General features: G+C 46.6%; 3 protein-coding genes across 5 annotated transcripts in view; 2 read left to right on the forward strand and 1 right to left on the reverse strand.

Annotated features, from left to right (window-relative positions):
* The window catches only part of DUS2 (dihydrouridine synthase 2), a 50,297-nt gene extending 39,355 nt beyond the window's left edge, over window positions 1-10,942 (reverse strand). Inside the window, exon 1 of one of the 3 annotated variants that reach the window (XM_030298883.2) lies at window positions 10,824-10,942. The gene's annotated coding sequence lies outside the window, so the exon portion shown is untranslated. The other 2 variants (XM_030298884.1, XM_030298885.1) reach the window with 2 other exon arrangements.
* A 28-nt stretch (window positions 10,943-10,970) lies between these two features.
* On the forward strand, window positions 10,971-13,036 carry DDX28 (DEAD-box helicase 28). Its single transcript, XM_030298881.1, has one exon. The coding sequence runs from the start codon at window positions 10,973-10,975 to the stop codon at window positions 12,590-12,592; it is 1,620 nt and encodes a 539-aa protein (XP_030154741.1). The 5' UTR covers window positions 10,971-10,972; the 3' UTR covers window positions 12,593-13,036.
* A 2,367-nt stretch (window positions 13,037-15,403) lies between these two features.
* DPEP2NB (DPEP2 neighbor) lies at window positions 15,404-17,127 on the forward strand. Its single transcript, XM_030298980.1, has 2 exons — window positions 15,404-15,470; window positions 16,604-17,127. Exons 1-2 carry the CDS (start codon window positions 15,404-15,406, stop codon window positions 16,900-16,902), a joined length of 366 nt encoding a protein of 121 aa, XP_030154840.1. The 3' UTR covers window positions 16,903-17,127.
* Window positions 17,128-17,831: the final 704 nt, after the last annotated feature.

The raw sequence follows: 17,831 nt of genomic DNA on the forward strand, positions 1-17,831 counted from the left end.
TTACTATTCAGCCCATTCTGGTTGGCCCCCACCTCCACTGTTCTATCAAAACTGCTCTAATTAAAGTCACCAATTACCTGGAAGTTGAGCAATCAACCAGACACTTACTTATGACATGGTTGAAACTCCCCTCTTCCTTGATCTCTCTCCTCCCTGGGCTTCTCTGACCCCACACTTTCCTGGTTTTTCTCCCACCAGTCTGCCCTGCTTTTCAGTCTTCTTTGCTGGTTTCACTTCCTCTACTTACCTGTTGAGGTTCTTCCTTAGTCTTGAGTCCTCTTTCCTTCTAACTCCACACATCCTCCCTTGAAAGTTTATTTACTCCCATGGCTTAAAATGTTGATAAAATGCTGGTGATCTCATACCAACTGCTCAAAACACGTCCCTACCCGGCTATCTTAAGGGCATCTCATACCAAACATGCACAAAACAAGATCTTGATCTGTCCTCCTAAGCCACCTCCTCTGTCTTCATTAATTCATTCAACAGAAATTTATCGAGCCCCTCTGATATGCCAACCACTGGCTGGCACTAGAAATAAAATGATGAGGAGAAGGAGGTACAGTAGAAGAGAGGGTTATAGAAAGGGAACTTAGAAATACGTGTGAAATTATAATCATGTACAGTGCTATGTGAAGGACATGAGGATTTAGGAATTTGTGTCAGAAGGAAAGGGATGGATGGGGGTTGAGGAAGGCTTCCCTTAAGAAATAGTTTCTGGGGGCGCCTGGGCGGCGCAGTCGGTTAAGCGTCCAACTTCAGCCAGGTCATGATCTCGCGGTCCGTGAGTTCGAGCCCTGCGTCGGGCTCTGGGCTGATGGCTCAGAGCCTGGAGCCTGTTTCCGATTCTGTGTCTCCCTCTCCTCTGCCCCTCCCCCGTTCATGCTCTGTCTCTCTCTGTCCCAAAAAAAATAAATAAACGTTGAAAAAAAAAATTAAAAAAAAAAAAAGAAATAGTTTCTGATTCGAGATCTCAAGGGAGAGAATTAATCAGGCCAATACATGGAGAGAAAATGTTTCCCATTTCAGCAATTAGCACCTCCATTCACCCAATTACTCATCATTAATCCACATTCTCCACATTCAATCTGTCACTAACTCCTGTGAAACAACCTTCAAAATATAACTCTAATCCATCTGCTTTGCTCCAGTGCTATCCATCTCCAGTGCTACCACTGTGCACAAAGCCAGCCTCCTAATGGGTCTCCCAAATCTAATCTTACCTCCTCCTATCCTCTTTGTGATACTACGTGGCATTTGAAAAAGGCAACTCTGATAATACCATTCCCCTGTTTATACCCTTCAATGGCTTCCCACTAAGTTTAGGATAACTCCCAAACCCTTCTGCTGGCCCAAGAAGCCCTGCATGACCTGTCCCTGCCCACGTCTCCAGCTCACCTTGAGCCTTTCTCCCACTCACTCTCCTTGCTCTGGCCACACTGACCTTTGGAAGTCTCCCACACCAAGACCTCTGCTGCCCTGGGGCCCATGTACTCGCAGTCCTCTGTCTGGAACACTCTCCCCGACTCAATCACACACACTCCCACTAAGATCCTCTTGACTTTGAATGTCCCCTTTTTGGAGACATTTTCCTACCAGACAACCGTACTTCAGGTCCCTGGTCACATGCTCTCACAACACTTTGTGCTTCCCGATAGCTCAGTAACAATCCATGTGTTCACACTTATTTGTGTGGTCTCTTCTTTAACCCTTAGCTGGTCCTCTAGATCACCAGCACAACAAGTTCCATAAAGACAGGAGCGTGGCTGTCTAGTTTACTGCCAGGCTTTAGCACGGAGCCCAGCACTTGCCCCTTAGCAGCTGCTTTGTAAGGAAGGTGTGACTGAACACTCACCTCTCTGGTGGCTGAGGACACCCTCCTGCAGCGTGGTTGATCCAGGAACTCCCTCTGGCACCAGGCCAGCAGTGCCTGACAGGGCCTGCCTCCACGAAGGCTCCTCTCAGAGAAGCTAGGCAGCCCTACCCTTTCCCAGCTACTGGCACAACCATTCACCCGGCCCTGAGATCACACCCAGATCACCATTTTAGCACAAACAGAAACAATCTCTCTACCATTCTTTCAAGGAAGGGCTGGTCTTCTCTATGACAGTTTTGATTGCCTTCTCAGACTATAACCTTAACTTCAGTCGCATGAATACAAAATTCCATTAGTTATAATGCCTTCAGATTGAAGATAACAGTATTCAGGAAAAGCAATGAGTGGAAAAAACTTTACCAGTCCCATCCATGTAAATTTTCCTGTAGACTACGACCTTGCTTAAAAAGCAATTTCTTGGGGCGCCTGGGTGGCGCAGTCGGTTAAGCGTCCGACTTCAGCCAGGTCACGATCTCGCGGTCCGGGAGTTCGAGCCCCGCGTCGGGCTCTGGGCTGATGGCTCAGAGCCTGGAGCCTGTTTCCGATTCTGTGTCTCCCTCTCTCTCTGCCCCTCCCCCGTTCATGCTCTGTCTCTCTCTGTCCCCAAAATAAATAAACGTTGAAAAAAAAAAATTTAAAAAGCAATTTCTTTAAAATACAAATTTAGAGTTAAAATGACAGTCAATTAGGATTAAATATTTAGAGAATTATCCTATTTCCCACTCAAACCTGTGTAGACAAGAAAAAAATTGAAGCAATCTATTATATTTGTAAGACAAAGAGGTGATATAGCATATCACCATTAAGATTCTGATCTCTGGAATCAGACAGACCTGCAGTGGAATCCCAACTATGCCCCAGGCAGATGCATTAACCTAGTGGAGGCTCAGCCTCCCTCTCTAGAATGAATTAACCTAGTAGAGGCTCAGCTTCTCTCTTTAGAATGAGGCTCCAGCAGAATCTATGTCAGGTGAGACACTGTGAAGAGTCAATTCTAGGACACACAATAGTTCTCAACACAGAGTAAGGGTTAAATGTTTTGTTTTTTATGTTTATTCATTTTTGAAAGACAGAGAGAGACAGAGCACAAGCAGGGGTGGTGCTGAGAGAGAGTGGGACACAGAATCTGAATGAAGCAGGCTCCAGGCTCCGAGCTGTCAGCACAGAGCCTGACACAGGGCTCGATCTCACGAACCTTGAGATCATGACCTGAGCCGAAGTCAGATGCTCAACCGACTGAGCCACCCCGGCGCCCCTGTAAGGGTTAAATGTTAACTGCTCTCATTATCAGGCTTTTTACACTTGCAACACATTCTATGATTACATCAACAAACATCTACCAGTTCTTCTAGGATCAAGACACTGTGTGGGGTGTTGAAGGTAAAGAAATGGAAAGAACTAAGCTCTTGACTTCAAGGAGCTTCTCGGTTCTGCCACTGCCACCTATCAAGTGAATGATGGCAACAGCCTGCAAACCAGTCTCTGCTTCCAGGCTCATTATGTTCAATTTATGTTCTTTCCAGCAGTCAGAGGAGTCTTTCAAAACACAAATCAGCCCCTCCAAGAAACCCGTGGCCGATTACTTCCTGTGATCCCTCCAGCCCCTCTGGCCCTCGGACCACTGTGACTCTGCCCTCTTCTCCAGACGGAGGCCGGGCGTTGGGGGGTTGTCTCGGCTCTGCTCTCCCCCCAGAGAGGGCACTTCGAGGGTGAGGACTTTCTCTGGAGACGCTTGGAGCTTCCGCTCCATGCTCCTCTCCTTTCTCCCCACTTGAACCATGATGTTTCCAATAATTTTTTGTTTTTCTTTTTTCCTTTTTTTTTTTTTGTTTGTTTTTAGATAAAAAAATTTTGAGAGAAAGAAAAATTCTAATAAAAGGAGAAAAATGGTCTTAAAAAAAAAAAAAAAAAAAAAAAAAAAAAACAACACAAATCAGGACAAGATATTCCATTCTCCAAATGGAATTCTTGCCCTTAGAATTAAGTTGCAGCTCCTTAATATTGCAAACAAGTCCTCCCCCTGCCTTCCTCGGAAGCACTATCTTTCATCACTTGCCTCCTGCCCTCTTACCTCCCCCATGCTAAGCTTCAGCTATTCTCAAGTATTTCTAGTTCCCAAATGGCCTGCTCTCTCTCTCTCTGAACAAGTTGCCCCTACATAGAACACACATTCCTATTCCCCCACCTGGCTGACTTCCAGTAGCCTTTCAGAACCTCAGTACAGATGTCACCTGCTCCAGAAAGCCTTCCCTGACACTTACCTTCCAGAGTAAGGGCACCTCCTCTTAGCTCATGTCTTTCTTAGCATTAAGTACACTCTTGTAATTCCAAGAGCAACTAACTATCAATCTGCCTCCCACATCACAAGGTGAAAGCAAGCACTGCACCTTGCTCATCACCAGGTCCTGTCACAGAGCACACAGTCTGGCATAATGTAGGTGTTTAGAGTTGGTTGTAAAAAGAAGTTAACAAGTCAAGTGGCAACGAGAATTTATGGTTCATGCTTCAGCCACAGAAGAGCTCTATCAAAGACAAATGTGCTCTATCACAGAGCATTTAAAGTGCCTCATCACAACCCCTATCAAAATAACACCAGCATTCTTCACAGAGCTAGAACAAACACTCCCAAAATTTGTATGGAGCCAGAAAAGACCCCAAATAGCCAAAGCAATCTTGAAAACCAAAGCTGGAGGCATCACAGTCCCAGGTTTCAAGCTGCATTACAAAGCTGTAATCATCAAGACAATATGGTACTGGCACAAGAACAGACACTCAGATCAATGGAACAGAATAAAGAACCCAGATATGGACCCACAAACATATGGCCAACTAATCTTTGATAAAGCAGGAAAGAGCATCCAATGAAATAAAGACAGTCTCTTCAGCAAGTGGTGTTGGGAAAACTGGACAGCAACATGCAGAAAAATGAACCTGGACCACTTTCTTACACCATACACAAAAATAAACTCAAAATGGATGAAAAACCTAAATGTAAGACAGAAAGCCATCAAAATCTTAGAGGAGAGGGGCACGTGAGTGGCTCAGTTAAGCGTCTGACTTCAGCTCAGGTCATGATCTCGCAGTTTGTGAGTTCGAGCCCCGTGTCAAGCTCGGTGCTGACAGCTCAGAGCCTGGAGCCTGCTTCAGACTCTGTGTCTCCTTCTCTCTCTGCCCCTCCCTCTCTCTCTCTCTCTCAAATATAAATAAACATTAAAAAAATTTTTTTTTAAATCTTAGAGGAGAAAGCAGGCAAAAACCTCTTTGACCTTGGCCACAGCAACTTCTTACTCAACACGTCTCTGGAGGCAAGGGAAACAAAAGCAAAAATGAACTTTGGGACCTCATCAAGATAAAAAGCTTCTGCACAGCAAAGGAAACAATCAGAAAAACTAAAACGTAACCGATGGAATGGGAGAAGGTGTTTGCAAATGACATATCAAATAACATACCAGCTAAAGGGTTAGTATCCAAAATCTATAAAGAACTTATCAAACTCAACACCCAAGAAACAAATAACCCAGTGAAGAAATGGGAAAAAGACATGAATAGACACTTATCCAAAGAAGACATCCAGATGGCCAATCGACACATGAAAAGATGTTCAACATCACTCATCACAGGGAAATACAAATCAAATCACAATGAGATACCACCTCACACCTGTCAGAATGGCTAACACTAACAACTGAGGCAACAACAGATGGGGGTGAGGATGCAGAGAAAGAGGATCTCTTTTGCACTGCTGGTGGGAATGCAAACTGGTGCAGCCACTCTGGAAACAGTATGGAGGTTCCTCAAAAATTTAAAAATAAAACTACCCTATGATCCAGCAATTGGGCTACTAGGTATTTATCCAAGAGACACAGGTATGCTGTTTCGAAGGGGAACATGCACCCCAGTGTTTATAGCAGCGCTATTGACAACAGCCAAAGTATGGAAATAGCCCAAATGTCCATCGATGGATGAATGGATAAAGAAGATGTGGTAGGGGCGCCTGGGTGGCTCAGTCGGTTAAGCGTCCGACTTCGACTCAGGTCATGATCTCGCGGTCTGTGAGTTCAAGCCCCACATCGGGCTCTGTGCTGACAGCTCAGAGCCTGGATCCTGCTTCAGATTCTGTGTCTCCCTCTTTCTCTCTCCTCCCCTGCTCATGCTCTGTCTCTCTCTTCTCAAAAATAAATAAACGTTAAAAAAAAAATTTTTTTTAAAAAGATGTGGTACACACACACACACAATGGAGTATTACTTGGCAATCAGAAAGAATGAAATCTTGCCATTTGCAACTACATGGATGGAACTAGAGGGTATTATGCTAAGCAAAATTAGTCAGCCAGAGAAAGACAAATATCATATGACTTCACTCATATGAGGACTTTAAGAGACAAAACAGATGAACATAAGGGAATGGAAGTAAAAATAACATAAAAACAGGGAGGGGGACAAAACATAAGAGACTCTTAAATATAGAAAACAAAGACAGGGTTGCTGGAGGGACTGTGGGAGGGGGGATGGGCTAAATGGGTAAGCGGCATTAAGAAATCTACTGAAATCATTGTTGCACTATACGCTAACTAACTTGGATGTAAATTAAAAAATAAATAATTAACTAAATAAAATTAAATAAATAAGTAAATAAAAATAAAGTGCCTTGTACCTCCAGTTTTGGTTACAGAGCAGACAAATGCCGCCCCACTCTCTTGCTCACCCAGTAAAGGACTGTAAGTTCTTTATCCTACTCAAATGAGAGCTACCACTTGAGTGAACAAGATTCAGATAAGAAAGCAGCAGGAGATGAAGTTGAAGCCAGATTCTGGAGAGTGACTAGGAGATAAGCTGTAGGCCATGGGCATCCATTGATGGCTTTTGAGTCAAGGGGTGACATGGCCATGGCTGTGCTTAGGAAGATCACTTGCACAACAGACGATAGGCTGGAGGGTAAAGGACAGGAAGGAGATAAGGAGTTGGATTAGAAAGAAGGTGAAATAGTCTAGGCATATAATGACAAGAGCTGAAAAGAAAATGGCCAGTACTTACACAACAGCACTGATGTAGGCTGGGAAATGAAAGAACAGGGAAGGAATACTAATAGCCACTTTTCATTTTTATAATGCCTTGCAATTCTCAAAATGCCTTATTTATAAGTATTGTGATTCTCAAACCTGGCAGCACATTAGAATCATCTGAAAGGCTTAAAAAAATACCAATGTTCAGGGGCATCTGGGTGGTTCAGTCGGTTGAGTGTCCAACTTCAGCCCAGGTCTGATCTCATGGTCCGTGAGTTCAAGCCCCGCGTCGGGCTCTGTGCTGACAGCTCAGAGCCTGGAGCCTGTTTCAGATTCTGTGTCTCCCTCGCTCTCTGACCCTCTCCCGTTCATGCTCTGTCTCTCTCTGTCTCAAAAGATGAATAAACATTTAAAAAAAAAATTTTTTTTAAATACCAATGTTCAGGCCTTACCCCAAACGAATTAAGTCAGAATGTAAACTCCTGTTTTGTTCACCGTCTCTTTGAATAGTACCCAGCACATACATGGTGCTCAGGAAATAGTTACTGAATGAATAAATGAATGAATGACTGTACCATTATCAGCTGAGATCCAAGGGACAATTGCGTTGAAAACTTACGGAGTAACCAGGCAATATGAATTACCATGGCAGCCCTGGGACAAAATACTACCAAGTTAGGCCCCTACTCCCAGGAGCTTACATTCTTTCCACAGTAAGTAAACCTTTCTTATTTCTAGAGCACTATACTATAAAACATGTATCTCAATAACAACTAGAGGTTACTCAATGTCTGCTGTGAGCAGAAGGAAAAGAAAGGGGACTTATTCAGTGGCTGATGAACTGAGAAGAAATTAAGGGTCATAGGCAGAGACCAGCTCAGACAGATTCCAATCCTTATGAGATTCTGAGTTAATCATATTGTAAGGGCTCAAGCATGATGAGAAAGCAGCCATATGCTAATCAGCTTCCCTGCCCCAAATATTTGGACAGAACCCAAACGCAAGTACATACCTATGTAGCATTCTTTTCTGATAATTCTTTTAATGTATCTGTTCTGGCTTTGTGCAAATCAAGTCTTTGTTTTACATCTGAAATAAGCAGTGGCACATGCAAATGGATAAAACCTGTTGAGTTAGATATACATAGCTAAGAAACAAGGAGCCCTGAGTCCTTGAAAAGAATCATAAAAGTAGTATAGAATTACAATCTGTCTGACCATTCATTCAGAATGTCAACAAAGATATGGGCAATTCTAGTTGTTACAGCAGTTCTTTGTATCAAATTCAGAATCTGCCAGTTACCTATAGGTCCTAGTTCTGCCTTCTGGAATGGTATACCTCACAGCATACCTCATCTCTTTTCTTTTCTTTTCTTTTTAATGTTTATTTATTTTTGAGAGAGAGAGAGAGAGAGAGAGTATGGGCAGGGGAGGGGCAGAGAGAGGGAGACAGTATCCAAAACAGGCTCTGCGCTGACAGCAGAGAGCCCAATGTGGGGCTCAAACTCACAAACTGTGAGATCATGACCTGAGCCAAAGTCAGACACTTAACCAACTGAGCCACCCAGGTGCCCCTGATCTCTTTTCCATCTGGTATACTGCCCAAATACATGAGGACAGTTTTGTACTCCCTAAACTTCTCTTCTCCAGCTTCACTCTCTTGAATCACTTTTTCTTGCGTTTATGATTTTCAGGGTCCCCAACGTTCCTGATCTCAAGGGCACAGCAAGCAATGGCATCAGTGTACTTGGCTACAGATTCTGGGGATGAGGCGGACTCAGTGCAAGAGCTTCCCAAATGTGCCTACCTAAAGGGAAAGTACATGTACCTCAGCCTCTCTTCAGTCCTCATCCTGTATGCAGGGTTTCTCAACAACTCACTATTCATGTATTGGTCAGATAATCATTTTTTGTTAGGGGCTTTCCTATGCATTGTACAATGTTTAGCAATATCCCCAGCCTCTACCTACTAGATGCCAGTAGCAACTTCCCAGATGTGACAACTAAATATGTCTCCAACCTCTGTAAAATCTCCTGGGGCGGGGGGGGGGGGGGGGGGGGGGCGGGCAAGTAGGGAGGGAAGGATGCAAAATCACCCTCACTACAGAGTCACTGCTCTATCCAACGACTCTGTTCCCTGTTACTACTCAAAACTCTCTCCTCTGCTGATTCAACAGGTAACTCTCCAGGAAGTCTACTTATATATCAAAATGGCATTTGAAAATTTAAAAGTATTTATCTTTTTGGAAACAACATTTGTTGGCGAGGCTGTGGAGAAAAAGGAACCCTCCTGCACTGTTGGTGGGAATTCAAACTGGTATAACCGCTGTGGAAAACAGTAAGGAGATTCCTCAAAAAATTAAAAATAGAATTGCTACATGACCCAGCAATTCCACTACTGGGTATTTACCCAAAGAATACGAAAACACTAATTTGAAAAAATATATGCACCCCTATGTTTATTGCACCATTATTTACAATAGCCAATCATGGAAGCAACCTAAGTGTCCCTTGATATTTGAATAAAGAAGACCAGGGGCGCCTGGGTGGCGCAGTCAGTTAAGCGTCCGACTTCAGCCAGGTCACGATCTCGCTGTCCGTGAGTTCGAGCCCCGCGTCGGGCTCTGGGCTGATGGCTCAGAGCCTGGAGCCTGTTTCCGATTCTGTGTCTCCCTCTCTCTCTGCCCCTCGCCCGTTCATGCTCTGTCTCTCTCTGTCCCAAAAATAAAAATAAACGTTGGAAAGAAAAAAAAATTTTTTTAAAAAAAGACCATAGGGGCGCCTGGGTGGCGCAGTCGGTTAAGCGTCCGACTTCAGCCAGGTCACGATCTCGCGGTCCGTGAGTTCGAGCCCCGCGTCGGGCTCTGGGCTGATGGCTCAGAGCCTGGAGCCTGTTTCCGATTCTGTGTCTCCCTCTCTCTCTGCCCCTCCCCCGTTCATGCTCTGTCTCTCTCTGTCCCAAAAATAAATAAACTTTGAAAAAAAAAAAAAAAAGACCATAAACACACACACACACACACACACACGATACATATATATGATATATATCGTATATATATACGATATATATACATATATACGATATATATCATATATCATATATATATATAATTCAGCAATTAATAAAGAATGAAACCTTGCTATTAGCAACAACATGGATGGATGAATGATCTAGAAAGTATAATGTTAAGTGAAAGAAGTCAGTCAGAGAAAGACAAAAAAGACATGGGGGTTTTGTAACCTAAACATCTGAATTCAAGTAAAATATTGTGTCTGACTAGGGCTATGTGAGGCAACCCACATATCTGATCACTCAGCAGAGTAGAAGGACCCTCCTCACCACTATTCAAGCAATTTAGCTATCTGACTGGGATGCTGGTAGAGGTGAGCAGACTGCAAGAATGTAAGGTTCAGAATGAAAAGTTGGGAGTGGTGGCAAGAGAATGGAGAGTGAAAAAGAAGGGGAAAGGTATAAAGAGAAGGGTCTGCTTGAAATAAAGCCTGAAGGTCTTACCTCCCACTTCACAAAGAGGCCATCAGCTTGCCCTCTCGGCTCTCAGCTCTCGGCCAAGAGGAATGGGAGTGCCTAGATCTAAGACATCTGGCTCTTGTCTTGTCCCCCAGGCCTGACCATTCATTCAGAGTCTCAACAAACATTTATTACCAGACCTTGCGCGTGGACCATATTTGGGGAGGCACCACCGCACCCTCCGAATTTACAGGAGGAGACCAGCACTGGACAAGTCATCAAAGGTGCGGTGAGAGCGAGAAAGGAGAATGGCAGGGATCGGACTCCCGATCACCAGAAGCCCTCCGCCCTCTGGTCCAAGAGGCCAGGCCTCCATCGCCGCTTATCGCCAGACCCGGGAGCCTGCCTCCATCGCACCCTTTTCCCCAAGGTTGGTCCGGGTCTGGATGTCACCAACCCCGGTTCAGACCTACAGACCTCACCACAGTTGAACTTTACAGATTCCCCCTCCTTCCTCACGGTTCGCCGACTCCGCAAGCCTTACTGAGCCACGCCAGACACCGTCCTCGAGGCTCTTGCGCGCCCGTGACGTCATTGCCGTGCGCCTCTCCTACACCAAAGGGACTATGGATCTCACACGGCCGCCGCGGATGGTGTGGCTCGCATCTCGGTTACTTCTCGCTCCTCGACGAGGCCTGGTGGTCCGCCGTCCCGACGAGCCCTTGCCCGTGGTGCGCATCCCGCGGGCTCTACAGCGGCGGCAGGAACAGCGGCAGAGCGGGCGGAGCCCCCAGCAGCTGGTGTTGGCGCGACCTGGCCCGCTGCTGATCTCAGCGCGGCGGCCAGAGTTGAACCAGCCGGCGCGCCTCACGCTGGGCCGGTGGGAGAGCGCGCCACTAGCTTCGCGTGGCTGGAAAAATCGGCGCTCCCGCCGGGACCACTTCTCCATCGAGCGTGCGCAACACGAGGCGCCGGCTCTTCGGAACCTCTCGTCCAAGAGCAGCTTCGCGGATCTGGGTCTGGAACCTCGCGTGCTGCGTGCTCTACAGGAGGCTGCTCCTGAAGTCGTTCGGCCTACAACCGTGCAGTCAAGCACCATCCCCTCCCTACTTCGCGGCTGCCACATCCTTTGCGCGGCGGAAACCGGCAGTGGCAAGACTCTCGGATACCTACTACCTCTGGTTCAACGGCTCTTGGGCCAACCAAACCTGGACTCCCATAGTCTGCCTGCTCCTCGAGGCCTGGTCCTTGTGCCTTCGCGAGAATTAGCCGAACAGGTGCGGGCCGTGGCGCAGCCCTTGGGCAGCTCCTTGGGCCTTCAGGTGCGGGAGCTAGGCGGAGGCCATGGCATGAGTAGGATCCGAATGCAACTGTCCAAACAACCTCCAGTAGATGTACTAGTGGCCACTCCAGGGGCTTTGTGGAAGGCCTTGAAGAGTCAACTAATCAGCCTGAAGCAGCTCTCCTATTTGGTATTGGATGAGGCAGACACGCTTTTGGATGAAAGCTTCCTGGAACTAATGGACTACATCTTGGAGAAGAGCTATATAGCAGAAGGCCCAGCTGACTTAAAAGACCCCTTCAATCCCAAAGCTCAGTTAGTGCTGGTGGGGGCCACATTTCCCGAAGGTGTAGGCCAGCTGCTGAGTAAAGTTGCCAGCCCAGACTCTCTGACCACCATTACCAGCTCCAAGCTCCACTGCATCATGCCTCATGTCAGACAGACATTTATGAGGCTGAAGGGAGCAGAGAAGGTGACTGAATTAGTGCAGATCCTCAAGCAACATGACAAAGTATATAGGACTGGCCCCTCCGGAACTGTTCTAGTGTTTTGTAACAGCTCAAGCACTGTGAACTGGCTGGGATATATTCTGGACGATCACAAAATCCAACACCTAAGGCTGCAGGGACAAATGCCGGCCTCAATGAGGGCCGGTATCTTCCAGTGCTTCCAGAAGGGCTCCCGAGACATTCTTCTCTGCACAGACATAGCCTCTCGGGGCCTGGACAGCTCCCACGTAGACCTAGTTGTCAATTATGATTTCCCCCTCACTCTGCAAGACTACATCCACAGAGCCGGGAGGGTGGGCCGTGTAGGGAGTGAGGTGCCTGGCACTGTCATCAGCTTTGTAACCCATCCCTGGGATGTAAGCCTGGTTCAGAAGATTGAGCTGGCAGCTCGCCGGAGGAGAAGCCTTCCAGGACTAGGGTCCTCAGTGAGAGAGCCTTTGCCCCAGCAAATCTGATGGCAGCCGGCTTAAATATGATGACATTAACAGGGATCCTTCCCTTTGTCCTGGGTGGGTGAGCACACTTATCGTAGGCTGCCCTGGGCTGCCCAGTCACCCCCCTTGAAGCCCTGGTGAGCTGCTATCTGGCTTCCAAAGGTAAGATGTGGCCAGATGTAGAGAATGAGCTACTGAGGATGATTCCTTGTGGGCTTTCACATGACTCATGAAAAATAAAGTAGATTTTTGTCTTTGTATTATGTCATAGTTTCTAACAGTAAATGATGTGTTCATTGAACTGTGAGAAGATTCACACTCCAGACTACCACACCTAGGACAGAGGCTCTTTCAGTTGCTGTTTGAATTAATAAACGTTTAGATTTTATTTCCTGCCCCCCAAAACATCCATTAAGCCCCCAGAGAAGGGAAAGGGGTTGTGACTAGCAGTACAGAGATTTTCTTCACCAACAGTGCCCATGGCAAGCTTGGGCATTCTTGGTGAAATCTCTCTGGGAAGTACTGGCAGAAGAATAAAAAACAGGCTGACACAAAAGTACTGCTTGGTGTGCATTTCCAGGCTCTACCTTCTTTCTCATCTCTTCACGGCAGGGGAAGAGAAGAGAAACAAAACTGTTTACAAAATTGGCAAAATAAGCATATAGCTTCCTCTCACTATCTCCTAGGTTCCGGCTTCTGCAGCATTATATAAGCCTAAGTAATGAGGAGCAGCTGAGGTCAAATATAATACTGCACAAAACAACTTAAAAATACTTACACACTGAAACAGATAAGGAGGCAGAGAAAAGAAATGGACCCATGGGAATCTTTGCCAGAAGACAATGTTGTACTAAATGTATAATCATAGCTCTCTTTTTCATGTGAGGAAACTTGAGGCTCAGAGGGATAAAACAACTTGCTCAAAATCATACGCGTAAGTATGATAGAATCTGGTCTGTCTGCACTGGGGGTTGAGTTATTTACCAACTTTTAATAGTGCCCACTTGGACTCTCAAAAGCAACCCAATTTGGACAAAATTTGGTCACTCTGTCCATGAATCAGTGTGGCAAAACTGCCCAGGAGGCTTGTCTAAAGTACAGATTCCAGGGGCCCCTGGCTGACTCAGTCACTAGAGCATGCGACTCTTGATCTCAGGGTTGTGAGTTCAGGCCTCACAATGGAGGGAGAGATTACTTAAAAATAGTCTTTTTTTTTTTTTTTTTAAAGTACAGATTCCTGAGCTCAGAACCATTTGTCTATGCCATTCTGCTTTCCCCAGAGACCCAGCCAGGTCCTGATAAGGTATCAGTAACCCCACCAGGTCAGAGTGATGTTCCCAGACAATAATCTCTCTGGAGCCTTGGAGAATCTAAGTGGTCTTATGCTGGCCCACCTGCCAGAATGAACCTCCTCCAGAGCTCTCCCCTTCACATTTTACCTCCTAGCACTCCCTAGGGGCAGACCTGATTTTGTGTGTCCTAACTTGCATCACACTAATTCAAGCAACTTAGGAATAGAAAATGATGTGGTTCTCAACCAGGGTTGCCCAACCTCTAAAATAGTGGTCTAATCATTCTCTACCTCCGGGACATATCTCCTTCCCAACTGCCCCAGGAAACAAGCATCCCATCTTTGCATGTTCGAGGTCGGCAACAGGGGGCCCCCTCACAAAGAAGGTTATCTCTCATTGCTAGGAAGTCCTTGGCTGCACTGTATCAAAGTCGGGCCCAAATATGGTTCCTTCCTATAGGCCTGATCAGGCTAAGGGCAGAGTGATCTATTTACTCCTCCTCTCAGGAGGATCCAGCCAACACAGTAACACCTCTTACAGTTTGACCACGTTTTTCACCTGGACTTCTCCTAAGCCCATCCTAAGCTTCATCCTTTCATGGTGGTAGTAGCATTGTTAATACAGTATTTGCCTTTTGGGGGGAGAGATGAATGTAATGATTAGGTTGTCATTTTGTGTTGTGTCATTTTGTCATGAATTTGTTTTGAATTTTATATTAAAATGGGCCCACTATTCCCACTTTGTGAAGCCATTCAGGACCCTCATTTTGCCTTGGAACACGTTTGATATCTCTCCCAGTGTCACTTTGAAATGTGATGAGCTTGCCCACACATTTCTATCGGGTATAAATCCAGAGCCCAACATGAAGCCCTACCGTCCAGCAGAACACTTCTCCACTACCTGTGGAACCTTGGCTAGGCCCCTTAACCTCCTGGTTTTTTGAGCCCTCAGTTGTAAAAACGTGAGGGGTATGTGAATTTACATTTGGGGCACGACAAGTTCAGTAAGAGCTTGTCTTTGCTTCTATTATTCCCAGCTGGAATGTCTTCCCTCAGCTCTCCATGGGTCCAAATCTAACTTGTCTTTCAGGCCCACTGCCAAGGAGCCTTCCACACAAATTTCTGCCTGTCTAGCTATTGAATACTTAGGGTCAGTACCATACAACCAGGCTGTGTCTTAGGTTAATCTTTCCTCTCAAGCCAATGGCAGAATGTGGGTTTCTCTTGCCCTCTTTTGGTCCCTGGGGCTGTGCCGGCCTATAGGTATGCTCCACAGGGAGTGGCTGGGTGAGGAGAAAGATGGGAGGGCCCAGGCAGAGTGTTCCTCTGCCTCCACTCTGCTCTCCTCCATTAAAACTCAGAGAGCCTAAAAGCTGCCCCTCAAGTCACAGATTCCTTATGTGACCTCACTGGGTAGTGATGACCTCACAGGCCTTTTCACAGTTACCATGACAGGGTAACTACACAAACGTGGTGCTTTCAGGAAAGCTTCCCTACCAGTTCTCTACCAGATACCAGTCTGTTTGGATGCCTGAGAGAGAATGTCTGACCGGATCTTCTATATTCATTCTAATTTGTCCTCTGTCCCCTGGGAGGGCAGCACAGCAGGTGAGCGTAGGCCAGGAATCTGTACAAGAGTCACTGGTGTACACATAACTTCACATGGCTGCCACATGTTGCTTTGGGGCTTGCCCGCCGCACCTCTGAGCTTCTCCAACTGTAAGTAATAGCCCTCAGGGACCTACAGTGTTCCTGCTCATTGCCGAAGACACGTAAAATGTCATCCCTGGGCAACTATTCAGAAAGCTTCTAAACTTCATAATTGTAGCTTTCCCTTTTGGGCTACAAGTTGCTTCCATTCTGACACTTTCCTGATCGGCCTCTTAGCAATAGTCGAGCGAATTTTTGTTGGCAGGTAAGAAATGGAGCAGTTTGAGGAAGAACCATTGAGGTCCGCTCATGAACCTCCCCTTCAAACCCAGGCACCTTCACCATGCTGTCGTGTAAACATCCACATGGGGCCCCTCAAACACACCCCAGACAGAGCTGCTGAGTACTGGGGTAAGGGTGGTGGTGTCATGTGCACGGGCAGAACAAAAGAGCCAAGGAGAGTGATGAAGTGATACCAAGACTGGAGGGTTGATGAAATGGTGTCCCAGGAGATTGGGTTGATGTGAGCCTAGACGCTACCCAGAATCTGTCTTTGAACCTCCTGATCATTCTGCCTTAGTATTTGGCCATTTTCTAATCTAGATAAAAATATTAGAGGGCTAGAGGACAGTGTGGTTGAAACAGGCAGTATGAATGGGGCCCAAGAGGAGTTGCCCAAGAGGAGATGGGAGGGTTTCTTAATCCATTTATTTTAGGTTATTTTTTCCAACACTTGAAAGGTATTTCCATTAAAGCTTCAGAAGTTATAGACCTTAGGAATTTCCCCCCTATGGAAGGGAAAGATGGAGGGGATCCTGGTTGCAACTGTTTTCAGGCTCTACTGTGTCCTCTGAGAATGGGGAACAGATTTCCAGGTCTCCTGCTGCTGCCATGAGCTCCAGAGAATCACCTTTGCAGCCATGTTCCTTCTCTAGGGGACTCATTGGGGTGACTGGCCAAGGCTGTGTTTTGAATACCAAGCAGATTAAAGGTCTTCAGCCAGAAACTGGGAGAGACATGAGAGGGTAGGTCCTGGCAGGACACTGTATACAGCAGAAATGACTGATTAGATCTGATTTTCTTTCCAACAGCAGGGGCTCCCTCTTCTCCTACACCTGGTCACTACCATGTCCTCTACCGAGGGTGTGGAGAAACCCAGGTGGGCTGGCATGGGGAGACGTACTGCCTGGTTGGTGGCTACCGGACCTATGGGGATGCTCCTGTGGCCACCCCAGCAAAGACAGAAGCAGAGAAACCAATTCCCAGCCAGGCTCCCAAAAGACGTCGAGCTATGGCAGAGTCAAATAAAGACGTACGTTGCTCCAGCCCCAAAATTCGGCGATTGAAGCATGGTGGCAGGAGGATGACCCCAAAGAAGCTTGCTGACTGAGCCACTTTACAGGAATGGCAAACATTTAACTGCCTAAGACAGCTAATGCCTCTTAATGAAGTGACCCCCCACTGCCCACCACTGGAGATTAGAACCTGAGCCATTCTGTCGGAGCCTTCTTCAGCCAGGAGCCTCCTTCCATACTAACTGGCCATGGGCAAGGAGCCATAGAAGCTGAGGTTTGAAATGAAAGCCTGCTCTGAACATCCCAGAGCCAAAACTGGCCTGGAAGAAAACCTGATGTTTCTCCACTCAATCCTGTAGAGTCCCTTCTCGGGAAGAAGAAAGCAAAGTTTGCACTCTTTGAACCAAGGAGGATGCAGGAGCAGAGGGAGGGTTCAGAGTGGCCTTAGCAGGGACTCAGTCCATCAGATGGACTCTTGCCCTGAGTCATTGCCAGCAGTCACCAATTAAACCAAGAGGAGCTGGACTTTTTTAAACTGAAAAAAGCAATCTGGGTCTACTGAGGGAGCCCCTTGTCTGGAGTGGCAGGAGGCAGAATAAGGAAACCCAGGAAGACCCGCTCCCCAGAGCAGGAAGAAAATGGAGAGTTGGGTGGCGCCACCACTGAGGCTCACGCGCTCCTTCATTCCCAGTCCTTCTTAGCCCCAGTGGGATTTCTTACTGTTCAATAAAATGGTTTTCTCTAACATATTTGACTTGAAATCCAGCTTGTCCAAGGCCAGGCCCCAAATCTCCCTTTTCCCTTGAAGTACATTTCCACATGGGGTATCAGGTGCTCTAACACCTTCTGCCTCCAAAAAAGACCCGTGAGTGCAGCTTCTAACTGTGTGGCTACCATAATGACAGCCGTGCAATTTGGGGCAGGACACAGGCAGGTTCTTTAGGAGCCCAAGGGTGGCTGGGTGGTTCAATTGGTTAAACGTCTGATTCTTCATTTCGGCTGAGGTCATCATCTCACAGTTCGT

The sequence above is a fragment of the Lynx canadensis genome, chromosome E2, assembly GCF_007474595.2.
Source record: "Lynx canadensis isolate LIC74 chromosome E2, mLynCan4.pri.v2, whole genome shotgun sequence".
NCBI lineage: Eukaryota > Metazoa > Chordata > Mammalia > Carnivora > Felidae > Lynx > Lynx canadensis.

Bases quoted from the DNA above. Each gene is read 5' to 3' on its own strand.
- DDX28 (XM_030298881.1), top strand. From the start codon at position 10,973: ATGGATCTCACACGGCCGCCGCGGATGGTGTGGCTCGCATCTCGGTTA.
- DPEP2NB (XM_030298980.1), top strand. From the start codon at position 15,404: ATGTCTGACCGGATCTTCTATATTCATTCTAATTTGTCCTCTGTCCCC. The intron at 15,471-16,603 runs GTGAGCGTAGGC...TCTTTCCAACAG, and splicing joins CTGGGAGGGCAGCACAGCAG to CAGGGGCTCCCTCTTCTCCT.